This window comes from Nomascus leucogenys, chromosome 21, assembly GCF_006542625.1.
Source record: "Nomascus leucogenys isolate Asia chromosome 21, Asia_NLE_v1, whole genome shotgun sequence".
Taxonomy (NCBI): Eukaryota; Metazoa; Chordata; class Mammalia; order Primates; family Hylobatidae; genus Nomascus; species Nomascus leucogenys.
Genome location: NC_044401.1, coordinates 62292994 through 62305806, shown reverse-complemented (window position 1 = coordinate 62305806; position 12813 = coordinate 62292994). Strand labels below are relative to the sequence as shown.

Genomic DNA, 12813 nt, shown 5'->3' with positions numbered 1-12813 from the left:
AAATCCGTCAATCATCCAGATACTCTTTCTTGCATTTTCCATTACCAGTGTCACAAATGAAAACATCTGGATGAACAACTGACTTTTTCACTTTCTATTTTCTAAGTTGGTCACCTGGTTATTGAGTCCAAAAAAACTCTTTCTGTCTTCTTCAAATTACATGTAAGACTAAATATCTAGACCCTTTGTGCTACAGTCCTTTGCCTCTAAAGGCAAAACTGTAGGCTTGATGACACTGCAAATGGTGTTTGAGTATCTCTAAGGTCATCAATAAATGAATACTGAAGCATCTTACAGCAGAGCATACTAATTCCCCATGGATGTGCTATGTATATGTGATCACAAGATAATATTCAGCCCTGCAAAGAGGCTTAAAGGACAGAGTGACCAAAAATTGAACACAGTAGATAAGGTAATTTCACAGTAGAGCAATAGTTTGCTTAATTGTCCTAGACAGAACTGATATTGATACCTTCAATTCCCCTGTCACTTAAGATAAAGTCAACAATTTTTGTTTCTTTCTTTCATCTGGTAGTTCCAATAAAGTATGTTGCTGCAGTTTTTAAGGAATACACATTGAGCAAATGTTGTGAATAATAGTCAGAGAGAATTAATACAGGAGTGGAGGCATAAAGTCCTCACCTAATGAGAAACTTTAAGCCATGAAAGAAAGCGTCATATCAAGGACAATATATTGAAATGCAGTTCAAGTCATCTCACTCTATAGTCCCAGAGAAGGCAAAATGTCGCAGTTACATTTTTTTATTCACCAATGAATATTGTTTAAATTTACTTATAGGAGGTTTTGCTTAAGTTGATTGATTTATCTAAAAGTTCCTCTGCTTGTCTAAGCAGGAGTGCTCAAACTGTGGGTTTAAGGACTCTTTTTTACCTTGAAAAATTATTGGATACCTCAAAGAGGTTTTGTTTATGTGAGTTATATCTACCCATATATGCCATATAATTAATTTAAATGGAGAATTTAACTTAGAACTTAATTTACTTTAAAATGATGAAAATACAACCAGTATATGTTAGAAATAATTAGCATAAGAAAACTGACTGTATTTTTCCAAACAAAAATATTTAATGAAAAGAGTAGCATGGTTTATATTTTTGCAAATCTCTTTAATGTCTGTCTTACTAGAATAAAAGTGCATTCTCCTATATACCTCTGTATTCAGTCTGTCATGATATTTTGTTTTGATTGAAGTATGTGAAGAAAATATGGTCTGACACATATATAATTGGAAAGAGAGGACATAGTGAACTCTCTTAAGGAAACCTGGGGACCTACAATGGTTCTTAGGTTGCACTTTAAGAAGGATACATTCAAAAGAGTGCTACCATTGTTATTTGCGATAGAGTTGGACATTTTTTGAGAGGCTCTGGACAGAGAATGGATGTTGGAGCCAAGCAGGCCTGTGTACCATTGCTAACTGAGCCACTTTCTGAATCTGGATGTTAATGTCTCTGGGCCTTACCTATAAAATGAGTGCAAGTCCACTTAACCTGAATATTATTATGAGGTTTAGAAATGATGTGCATAAAGTGAAGCTGATTAGATATTCCATATATTAGTAGTTTCCATTATTGATTGCATTTGGGACTGAACTCAAGGTGTATAAGGGAAAGAGAAGGGGATGGATTCAGCTGAGTAAGAGCGGATTGAGGGAAACACTAGTTAGAGGCTTTGAAGATTAAAAAAATAAAAGAAAGAAATATAGAGAAATTAATCTGTGTAAGGTTAGAGTCATAGTTTGATTGATCTGGGTATAACTGAGTAAATCGGGCCCAACAGCCTTTTTGAAAATCCACGTATTGCTGATTTACAAAGTTTTTATTCTATAACTCATTTATAAAGTTCTGAACTGACTTATTGGAGTGGAGGACAAAGACCCTTATTCACCAGGAGCTGTGGATTCACTGGACATAGTTGGACAGGAAGTAAGAGATGTAGGTAAAACCAGATGGCAGAAGACTTCATTTTCATTTATGTATTTGTTAATTTATTTTTGAGACAGGGTCTTGCTCTGTTACCCAGGCTGGAGTACAGTGGTACGATCTCAGCCCACTGCGGTTCTCGCACCTCAGCCTCCTGAGTAGCCGGGACTACAGACAGGCACCACCATGCCCGGCTAGTTTTTTTTTTTTTTTTTTAACATTTTAATTTTAATAAACAACATGACAGAAAGAAAAGTAAATAAATCGAGAAGCAAGTAGAATCCAAATATCCAAATAGTGTGTGTGTTAGATAAAACTATTAAATAGGAATAAAATCAGATAAGAAAATTGCTTAAGACATTGAGCCTACTGTTAAATATTTAGTGAATCTAGGGAACAAAGGATAACATAATGAAGCTAAAGTTTAGGAAACATAAGTGTTCACCAATCGCACTGTCTTAGAAATGTGTATATAAATACATACGTATATATGTGTGTATATATATTTATATTTACACAAATGTGGATATATATTTTTGCAGGTTTTTATACATATATTTGAGTGTGTGTGTGTAAATAAAGTTTACAGGGATGGCCTGAAGCTTAACCTAAAATATTTCTATTTCAAATTTGAGCCTATTTATAGGCGTATAATTTTTGTCTTTTAGGAAAGACGGGGTTTCACCATGTTGGCCAGGCTGGTTTCAAACTCCTGACCTCAGATGATCCGCCTGCCTCGGCCTCCCAAAGTGCTGGGATTACAGGTCTGAGCCACCGCACCTGGTCAGATGGCAGAAGAATTCCAATATTAACCTAAAGATATGAAATAATGATAATGTTCTCCTAATTTTTGTAACATTTACAGGAAGCAGAGCACATTCAGAAATCTTACTTGTTATCTCATACACAGATTACTTCCTACAGTTATATTTGCTTTATGTATTGATGAATACCTATTAACAGAAATATGCCAGCTTTGAGTTGCCTTCTAGTGTATCTTCATATAGTTGGTTTTTATATCTGGACTTGAGTTTATCGTTGCTATCCGTGCTATCTGTAAAAGGATTGGCCTGATGGCATCTCCCATACCATTGCCAGAAGCAAGTCAGTTGTAACTTATGTAGAGATGAAGAAGCCATAAATAAGAGTGTGTGAATGAAGTATAAATTAACAGAAAAACTAGGAGAACTATGAATCCTGTTGGTTTAAGAGACAATCTAAAGGCTAAAGGTTTCACTTATTAAAATCAAAAGGAGGGGCTGTGTGCAGCGGCTCACGCCTGTAATCCCAGCACTTTGGGAGTCTGAGGCAGGTGGATCACCAGGTCAGGAAATCAAAACCATCCTGGCTAACATGGTGAAACTCCGTCTCTACTAAAAACACAAAAAATTAGCCGGGCGTGGTGGCGGGCGCCTGTAGTCGCAGCTGCTCAGGAGGCTGAGGCAGGAGAATGGCGTGAACCAGGGAGGCGGAGCTTGCAGTGAGCCGAGATTGCGCCACTGCACTCCAGCCTGGGCGACAGAGCGAGACTCCATCTCAAAAAAATAAATAAATGAAAATCAAATCAAATCAAATCAAAAGGAGTGTTAGACATCATTAGGTCCAAATGAATCTGAATTCAAGGAGAAAACAGGCTTCCAATCTCCAGACTGCATTTCCAAAGCTGTTCTTACAATACAAGATACCAGCAAGTGTCAGCAAAGCATGTGTATGTTTAATTCTCAAGGTACTTTTTTTAGCATGAAATTTTATAAGAAATTCTCAATATTTAATACAAAGCAAGGCTGCAGCAAGGAACCAGCCTTGCTGTGTATTAAATATTGAGAATTTGAATGAATGTAGAAGGGAGTGCCTTCCAAGAACCCTCAGAGCTTCATGGAATTGAGTTTGAAGGCCCCTTTGAGGGAACTGATTGGTGTGTGGGGAGTGGATGAGAATCTGAAGCCAGAGAAGTGCAGATTATCAGTGCTGAACAAACATCAAAGATGGACCTTGCCCTAAAATCCAACATGCATATTTCTTGTAGAGCTGGTCCTTCTTTTCAGTGACTTCTGCCAACTGAAAGTCAGGGGTTTATGAGAAGACTGTAATAATAAACTGGAAGACTCTTAAGTAGCATTGGAAAATGACTATTTCTCATGCCAATACTAGGAACACTGAATTTGAGGTAATGTGAGAATTTCTTGATGATTCTGTCAGTTGCATAAGAATCCCAGGCTGGAGAGAAAGATTTGGGAAGCATCTATAAATATAGGTGGTAAACTAAAGCCAAGTAATTATCTGCAGACTCATAAAGTCTACTATCATTAAAATTCTTAAGCAATGTCAGTGAAACTCCTGCATTCCCTGGAGATGATTCATCTTCTCCAAAATTGGGTCAGCAACCAGACATAACTGTGAATGTCTACAGGTCATCTTTGTAATAGTAATTTGGAGGGTTTTTTTTTTTTGCCATCATATCCTTTCTTTCATATTTTTAAATTTCTAAAGCCTAAGGCATATATTGGCATTTCTTTCGGTTAGAAATTTCTGTTTTTAGAAAATCGAAGAGCCAAATACTCCTGAGAATTGTTTGACCCACTGAGTTTAAATTATATCTGCCTGCAATATCAATTATTGTTGGATAAGATGCTTGTACAATTCCAGTGGCTGGGAATACACAAACGCTGTTTTAGGTCATTTCTGGCAGTTATTGAACAAAAGATTGAAATGAAGAGATTGTCTGTGTCACAGGGTCAAATCCCAGCACAACCGTTTAATATTATATTTGAATTTGTAGTTTGAGAACAATACTTAAGGAGTCCTAGAAGAATTCTTTTGTTTCAAGTCTTGAAAGAATATGGAAGTTCAAAACAGATGGTTCTGTTTTAATATGTGAATGTGTTTATTCTGCTTCATATGTGGGCTCTGCATATATTACAAAAAAAAAAAACACATTTAGAAATGGCTTCTGAAATAATAGTATTGAACTAACCTGTTCAGGCCTTCCTCTGAGTTGATACAGGTTGAGTATCTCCTACTTGAAATGCTTGGGACCAGAAGTGTTTCAGATTTTAGATTTTTTAGGATTTTGGAATATTTCGACCCAAGCCTAAACATGAAGTTTATTTATGTTTTATATATACCTTATACAAGCTATATACATATCCTGAAGGTAATTTATGCAACATTTTAATATTTTGCATAATTTAACGTATGAAACAAAGTTTTCACTGTATTTGACTGTGACCAGTCTTATGAGATCAAGTGCGAAATTTTCCACTTGTGGCATCATGGTGGCGCTCAAAAACTTTTGAATTTTAGAGCATTTCAGATTTTAGATCTTCAGATTAGGGATGTTCACCCTGTGTTTAGACATGGAGTTGTAAAATGTAGTTGAACCTTGATATTAAGCGATAAATACCCTGTACCCGATGCATTATCACAAAAGGGGGAGGGGCTAATGATATATCTTATAGTATGCTTAACTGGGATTTTTGTTATCTAAGGACTTTGAACTAGGCAACCCCCCCCAAATATGGAGATACATGAGTCATTTTCATCAAGCACATGACTTCATTTATTCTAGTTTGAAAAACTCGTTTAGATATGATTCATCCAATCTAAGTGAGCGGGAGTGAAAACCTTTACTACATGGGCTTTTGCCCTGTAGATTTGCAAATGGCATGTTAAGATAAAGACTATCTCTCTTTGTCACATATATAATATGACACTTCATTTCTGATCTTCGTGGGCCCACGTTCAGATATTCACTTTGAGAGGAATATGTTTATATCAGTTCAAATTTGTCTTCTATGAATTAATTTTACTTTAAAAATAAAGAAAGTGCCGGGTGTTCTCTCACAGACACTGAATTTTTCGTTGATTTCACCTTGGCCAGAACAAATAACTACCACTGAGTATTCTCGTCTGGTTCCTTGACCTCCATAACCCTGTGGGAAGAGACAGAATGAGCTCTCAGAAGTACTTAACTAGTTAGAACTTTGCAAGGTCTTTTCAAAATTCTCTCCAGTCCCTCCCTTCTCTGCCTCACCTGCTTCTTGAGAATGCAAGGTTTTGCTTCCAGCTTTCTGCATTTTTGCAAAAAAGCAATAAGTAAGCCCAAGTGTTACAGGAAATGTATGACATTGAAATCTCTGTCTCTGCATGTGATTTTGATGTTTCCTTTTTGAACTTCAACTTGACATTGCTTCATAAGTTACATTTGCCCTTCTATTTTTTTTTTCACTCTTTCAAAAGTTTGGCTTCGTTGTTAATATTCTTCACATATTTCTGTGGCTTTTCTTGTTTGCTTTGTTTTCACGGACTCTGCAGGGGGTCAATATTCAGCAGGTTGAATGTGAAATCAGGCATACAACTGCATTAGCCCTATCAGGGTTACACATCAAATTCTCCAAGCAGAGAACCTTTTTAGCTTCCTTTGCATTAGCAGCAGGAAGATAAAGAACAAGAAAGACTTGCAGCTCTTTTAAGGGTGTAGGTTATAACCCTTCATTCAAGTTAATGTTTGTTGATGTTCTAAATTTTTTTGAAGTTGACCCTTTTGGCCTCCCCTTATATGCAGCAATGCATCATCCCATCAGTAGAGGATTTGTAAAACTGTGTTTTGCTCGTTGAAAAACATAAAATTGCTTATAGATGAGAAAAGAAAAAAGCAGCATTTATTCAAGGGCCTAGAGACCTCTGCTGGTTAAGTGACTTGTTGAGTGTTTTTCTAGTTTTGTTTATTATTGAAAAGGTAAAATATACAGTTTGGCCTCAACAGTAGCAATTTCCTTTTGCATTAAATTATGGATAATCTGAAACATTGTTGAGTGAAGATACTGAGGTCAAGTCAGCTGGAAGAGATGTTAAGAATAATGAGTAGCATCTCCTAATTAAATACTGATATCAACTTTGATTATTAGGTTTACCTTGGTAGGCATTACCCTGTAGAAATGCCCTGTGAACACATAAAGTTCCAGAATGACAGCTATGATTATTTTCTGCATGACTTTGGGCTGAAGGTCTTCTACCTGAATATGTTTATCATTATTCTTAATGGCACAAATTGTGCTTGAGGCAAGATTTGATATTTATGAAGACTTTTTATGGAACATGGAATTAACATTGTCTTTATATCTATTGAAAATAAGGAAAGAAAATGTGACTTCAATGAAGTACAGAAAATGTATTATCATTTGGGTGGCGGGGGGTAGTGGATAACAGTGGGCAATGTGGGAATTAAGTGCTACTTTGAATTTTTGTGTTAAGACTGGGCAGGACTTGATTTCCTGAGGAGGTTTGATAAAAATCAGAACTCATTTAAAGATTTTGGGTTCTAGGGTCATATTCCTGTAGATAACATTCTATCAATATGAAATCAATAATAAACAATGATGATAGTCTTAAAGGAGAAAGAAATCATAAAATTTATCTATACAACATGTGGGAGTGAAGTATATTAGTGAGGGACAAGCTAAGCTATTCTCACAAAGGAGACTCCAAAAAAAGGAGCTTAGATAAGAAGTTTATTTCTCTCTCACATTATTTTCCTCAAAATGGCAGATAGATGTGGAGCTGCTTTGCTCCACACAGTCACTCATGGTCCAAGGCTGACAGGTCAGCATTTTCATCCTATGTAGCTTCCATGTCTGCACCCAAGGCTATTTCAGTTGTCGGTCTTTTCCAATCAGTGTGAAGGGGAAAGAAGAGGTTGGGGAAAGTATCTTTAAGTGAATAACCCCAGAAGTTGCTCTCACCACTTTCACACACATACAGCTGGCATGAACTGGGTTAGATGGTTACCTCTAGCTGCAAAGCAGTCTGGCAAATGTAGTGCATACCTGGGAATATACCAGCCTGGTTAAAAGTGGGAGGGGGTGATGGGAAGATATTCTCTACTGAAAGGAAAAAAGGAATAATAGACACTTACAGGAGAGGGACAGTTAATTTTGCCATATGCTATTGGTAGTTTTACCCATGTTGCATTTAGGGATTAAAAGACTGCAATATGAACCACAAAAATGGTATTCAGAGTAGGGTATAGGCACCTCCCTGAATGTCTACCTAGTCTTGTTATTTGCATAATATCTGGAAAAGGAATTTTATTATAAGTGTATTTTTACCCTTTGATTGCATATGATAAAAATAGATTGAGTACACACTGAATATACACCTTTCTTCGCTTTTTGGATGCCTATAGCTCAACCTAATTGGATTCAAAAAATAAATGATATTCACGTGGCCATGGAAGAAAATGTCTTTTGGGAATGTAAAGCAAATGGAAGGCCTAAGCCTACATACAGGTGGCTAAAAAATGGTGAACATCTGCAAACTCGGGTAAGCGAGTTAATGGTAATTGTGTCTTAGTCTTGACTATAATGTTTAATATAGCCTCATTGCCATGGAAACGGGAGAATGGTGAATTGTTTCTAAAATAATATACAATGAAACACCATTATAGTGGAAAAAGTGAGAGTGAATGTAATTGATAAATAGAAAGTGCACTTAAATCCAATGCTCCCGCTTTCAATTAAGCTCTTGTACTAGATCTTTGGTCTTCAAAGATTAACATGTGTAACTTTATAATGGGGAAGTTATGCAAAAGTTCTGGAACATGCAATTGTGCTAAGATACAAAGGAAGATACATTCCAGGATCCACGACAAGAGAAGGGGCATTGACACAATACAGGATGTCCATCTAAATAGAGAAACACTCTGACAAAGAAATGTGAATGAAGCAGGGGCAGAGTGGAGACCCTGAGAATGAGGAACAATTGTGTCCAATTTAATTTTCCTTATGTATTTTCCTACTGAACCTCAAATATTAATTGAAATTTGACATTTTCCTCAAGCTCCAAATTGAGAGGCAGTCTTTCATGCTCAGATTTCTTCCTCCAGTAGGCCACCCAGGAAAGAGTGCCTGCTCAGAGCAATGGACCCCACATGAATTTACACGACAGGAAGAGAAAGGGGACTGTTTTGCCTAACCCACTCCCTGCCTCATGCATCTTCTGCATTTCCTGGAAGGGCTCCAGCTTGTCCATGATTCTGTTAATTATAAAAGCCAAACTCAAACAAATTGCAAGAGTATAGGTACCTAGGTACTGGTATTTTCCTCCTTTTGTGTAATTGTTACCAAAATGCCAGGGAGTTGGTCTAGGTCCTGTTGCTTGCTGTGCAGAGAGCCAATCACTGAGATAGTGAGTATTGCCAGGAAATAAGGCTTTGTTCAAGAGAATGGGAGATCAGTCTCAAATCCATCTCTCCAACCAACTAAAATTGGGAGTTCATGTAGCTGGGGAAGGGATGCAGCTGTGTGCAGGAAGGAATTAGGTGGGGGTACAGAGGCAATTATGACAGATGAAGGGTCTGGTGTCTCACTGTCTGAATGCCATCATCTAGTGAGTTTGAGTCCCTTGCTTGAGGATCAACCTCCTGAGGAGTGAACTCAGTGAGACCAATGTAAGTTTCAAGTTTTAAAATTAGGCAGGTCAGTTTCTGTGTTTATTCAAAAACAGGTAATTATCATTTCTGTGGGACAATTGGGCTTGTTTCTTAATGTGAGGGAACATGAATATCTAGATTTGATCAAAGTCTAATAAAGTGTCCACTCAGCTAACTCACAACCCTGCGGCAAACAGAAAACTAGTACCTCTTTATATATATATATATGTATTTAGAGAGAGAGAGAGAGAGAGAGAATGGCAAGTCTCCGGGAGAGGAGTAGATCCTTTTTGATACTTATGAAAATTGATACATAAGTTGTATATCCTCAGAGTGACAAATGAGGAGGATCTTCTGTGCCACTTACTAACTTTGCCCCCTTCAGACTGGCCACCAGATGGTCCTCAGCTTAAATCACACCACTGACAGCAATAAACTAAGGGAATATTAAACTATTGATACCTACATTTTTTAGTAAACCTCAACCAATATTAAATATTTGCCTCTGTTTCATCCAAGACTGTAATCCTATTAACCTTCAGAGTTTCACCTGCTCAAAATGTGAGTGTTTTAAACACTCTAAACAGTAAATTTGGTTGTATTTCTAAAACCCCCAACTCTGGTTAGTACAAAGCCTTAAAGTGAAAAGGCATTTTAAATTTCAAGTTATTCTATTTAGAGAGGATATTAATCTGAATGGCTCCACTATTAAATCAATGAGAACTGAAGAGAATCCTACAATTTAAATTCCATTTACCAACTGATGTACTGGTTGTTCCATTTAGCATCTGACCTGCCACAAATTTAGTTGACAGATAAATAGATCGTGTTATGTAAATTGCTTATATGATGGCTATTTTCTTCCCATTAAGCTTCCTTGATATTACCCATGGTAAAATTGCCTTATAGTCTCAGTTGTAGAAGGTCATTGTTTTTATGTTCCTCTTTTCTTTCACAGGATAGAATTCAAATTGAGCAAGGAACACTCAACATAACAATGGTGAACCTCTCCGATGCTGGCATGTATCAGTGTTTGGCAGAGAATAAACATGGAGTTATCTTTTCCAACGCCGAGCTTAGTGTTATAGGTGAGTCTTTATACTGGCAAGAAAAAGAATAAAAACTCTTTAAATCACTAAACTAACTTGTTCTTTGCCAAGCATAAATGTTCAATCCAAGAAAAGGAGTAAAGAAATCCTTAGGCCAAAGATACTACTCAAGAAACAAGTAATAAGCAAGTCTGTAAGCAATAACAAGAGAAAGCTTTCTAAATCAGCCTCTTCTGATGCTTACAATGGGGACCATGCTTCCCTTGGCACTCATTTTTATTCCTCTATTGACTGCACTTCTAAATTGAGCAAAGTTTTTGAGATGCTTTTTGGAGTCTGTTGCTGATTTGGTGTAAACTTGAGCTTGGAGGGAATAAGAGCTGACTTGGTTTGGAAAGGCTTATTTGAACAGCTGACAGAATAAACCCTGCTCTTCCACATCTGAATTTTTCCAGACTATGCATTAATGGTCTTTCTTCCAACTACATCTTTCATCATGTGCCACTTCCTCCCTCCTCTTCAGCTGCATTGATCTTTCTGTTCTGCATATTCACCATCCTCCCTTCCTCTGCAGGCCACTGGTACATAGTGAGTGCATCCTCTGCCTGAAACGCTTTTCCTTCCCCTCTTCATTTCTGTAACTCCTTCTCATTTCCCATTTCCCAGCTTCATTGGTGCTTCCTCAGAAAGTCATGCTTGGGTCAACTATTCCTATTACAGATTTTTATACTATCTTTTACCTCTCCTTTGTGAAAGATGCCACAGTTACAGTTTACATTTTTTTGTGTGATCTTTCTATCTTTTTCTTCCACTGCATTTTAACCTTCCCATGATGTCAAGGATCATAATTGGTTCAATTCATCATTGTATTCCCAGGACTTAATATAGTATTGAAGCACATAGTATGCAGTCAATAAACATTGAATGAATGTAAGAGTGAATGAGTGTGTTAAATGAATGAAGAAGTTGAGAGATTATTTTATTAAATGGATTAATAGATTAGGTCAGTAAAGAATTGAAAACATAGTTGAGTGAAAAGATGAATCTATGGACGTTAAAAAAAAAGTTAAGACCAACAGCTTGCATTATTCTGTAGAAAAATTTTGAATTTGTCTATTATTATAAAAGAAGAGATGATAATAAAAACTGAAAACACAAAAACAAATGGAAATGATTTGGGAACTGCCTCCTATTTTAGAGGCTTTAAGTAGTCATTCTCCTTGGTGAGAGCATAATGGAAGATTATGAATAAGAGAAAAACAGCACACAGAGGAGCTAATTCACATGCTCTGATAAATGGTCCAGTTTCAGAGTCCCGACTTTCCCTTATGAAAAACATTCATTGGTGCCTAGCACGTAAATCTTGCATATAGAAGTAAATGTTCTCAAGTAGAATATACTTCCATTCTGTGCAATGTAAAAAGATAAAAAGAAAGAAAAACTTCCACAACTGCTCTTCTCACTAAATTCATTAGCACTGACTCAAATCCTATCAAAGATAATGATCGTGAGATTTCATGGGGATGGAGCCTTTTTCAAAGAGACCTAGTAATGGTTATATGCTCTTGGCATAGCATCAGCATGGCTAGGCCTACTGGAATCCTAAACACACATACTTCTCACCCTGTAAATATTAGGAACAATAATTTTCAACCCCTTCCAGGACAAGTATGATGGTTCCCTTCTGCCCAGATTTGCTAACTATTGGTACTTGGAACTGAGTCTTTTGGAGTACAGTTCACCATGGCAAGATTGCTTAGGAGTTTATTCTAAAACAAGTGTGTTCTCTACTGTATGTCAGCTAGTTGGAAGAACAGCTAAAAGTGAGATGTGGCCTAATGAAATGAATCGTAGTGTCTGAAAACCCTCTAGATGAGTGCTAGCCAATTTATCAGTCTAGGGACCCTTTTATAATTTTAAAAGATTTTGTGGATCCCTTTATTAAAATAAGAAAATTTGATAGAAACAAATGACTCCAATAAAGTGAGAAAAGCTGTTTAATGATTTTTATCTAGAGTGCCTACCCACAGGTGAAAATAACAGAATATATGTGTATGCGTATGTGTACGCATAATGGCTTTAAACCACTCTGCATAGCCCTCCCCTCTCTCCCTCTAGTACTAGGATTCAAGGCCTGTTAGCTGGGAATCACTGTTCCAACTTTTACATTAAGGAGTTTATTTAAAAATCATTTCCAGTTGGAACTGTCTAATTACAAATGAATTTTTGATCTGAGCTCTTCAGTTTCCTGATGCCAGCAAACTAGAAGTGTTAGTCTGTTTAAGCTGCTATAACAAAAATACTGCAAACATGGTGGCTAATAGACAACAAATGTTTATTTCTGATAGTTCTGGAAGCTGGAATTGTGAGACCAGGGTGCCAGCAAGGCCA

At 36.9% G+C, this 12813-nt stretch overlaps 1 protein-coding gene across 7 annotated transcripts in view; it reads left to right on the top strand.

Annotated features, from left to right (window-relative positions):
* The window catches only part of CNTN4 (contactin 4), a 995624-nt gene that overhangs the window by 811970 nt on the left and 170841 nt on the right, over positions 1 to 12813 (top strand). For all 7 annotated transcript variants that reach the window (XM_030801544.1, XM_030801547.1, XM_030801549.1 and 4 more), the window contains 2 exons: positions 8129 to 8265; positions 10332 to 10461. In XM_030801544.1, coding sequence (XP_030657404.1) covers positions 8129 to 8265; positions 10332 to 10461 — 267 coding nt within the window. The remainder of the gene's footprint in view (positions 1 to 8128; positions 8266 to 10331; positions 10462 to 12813) is intronic.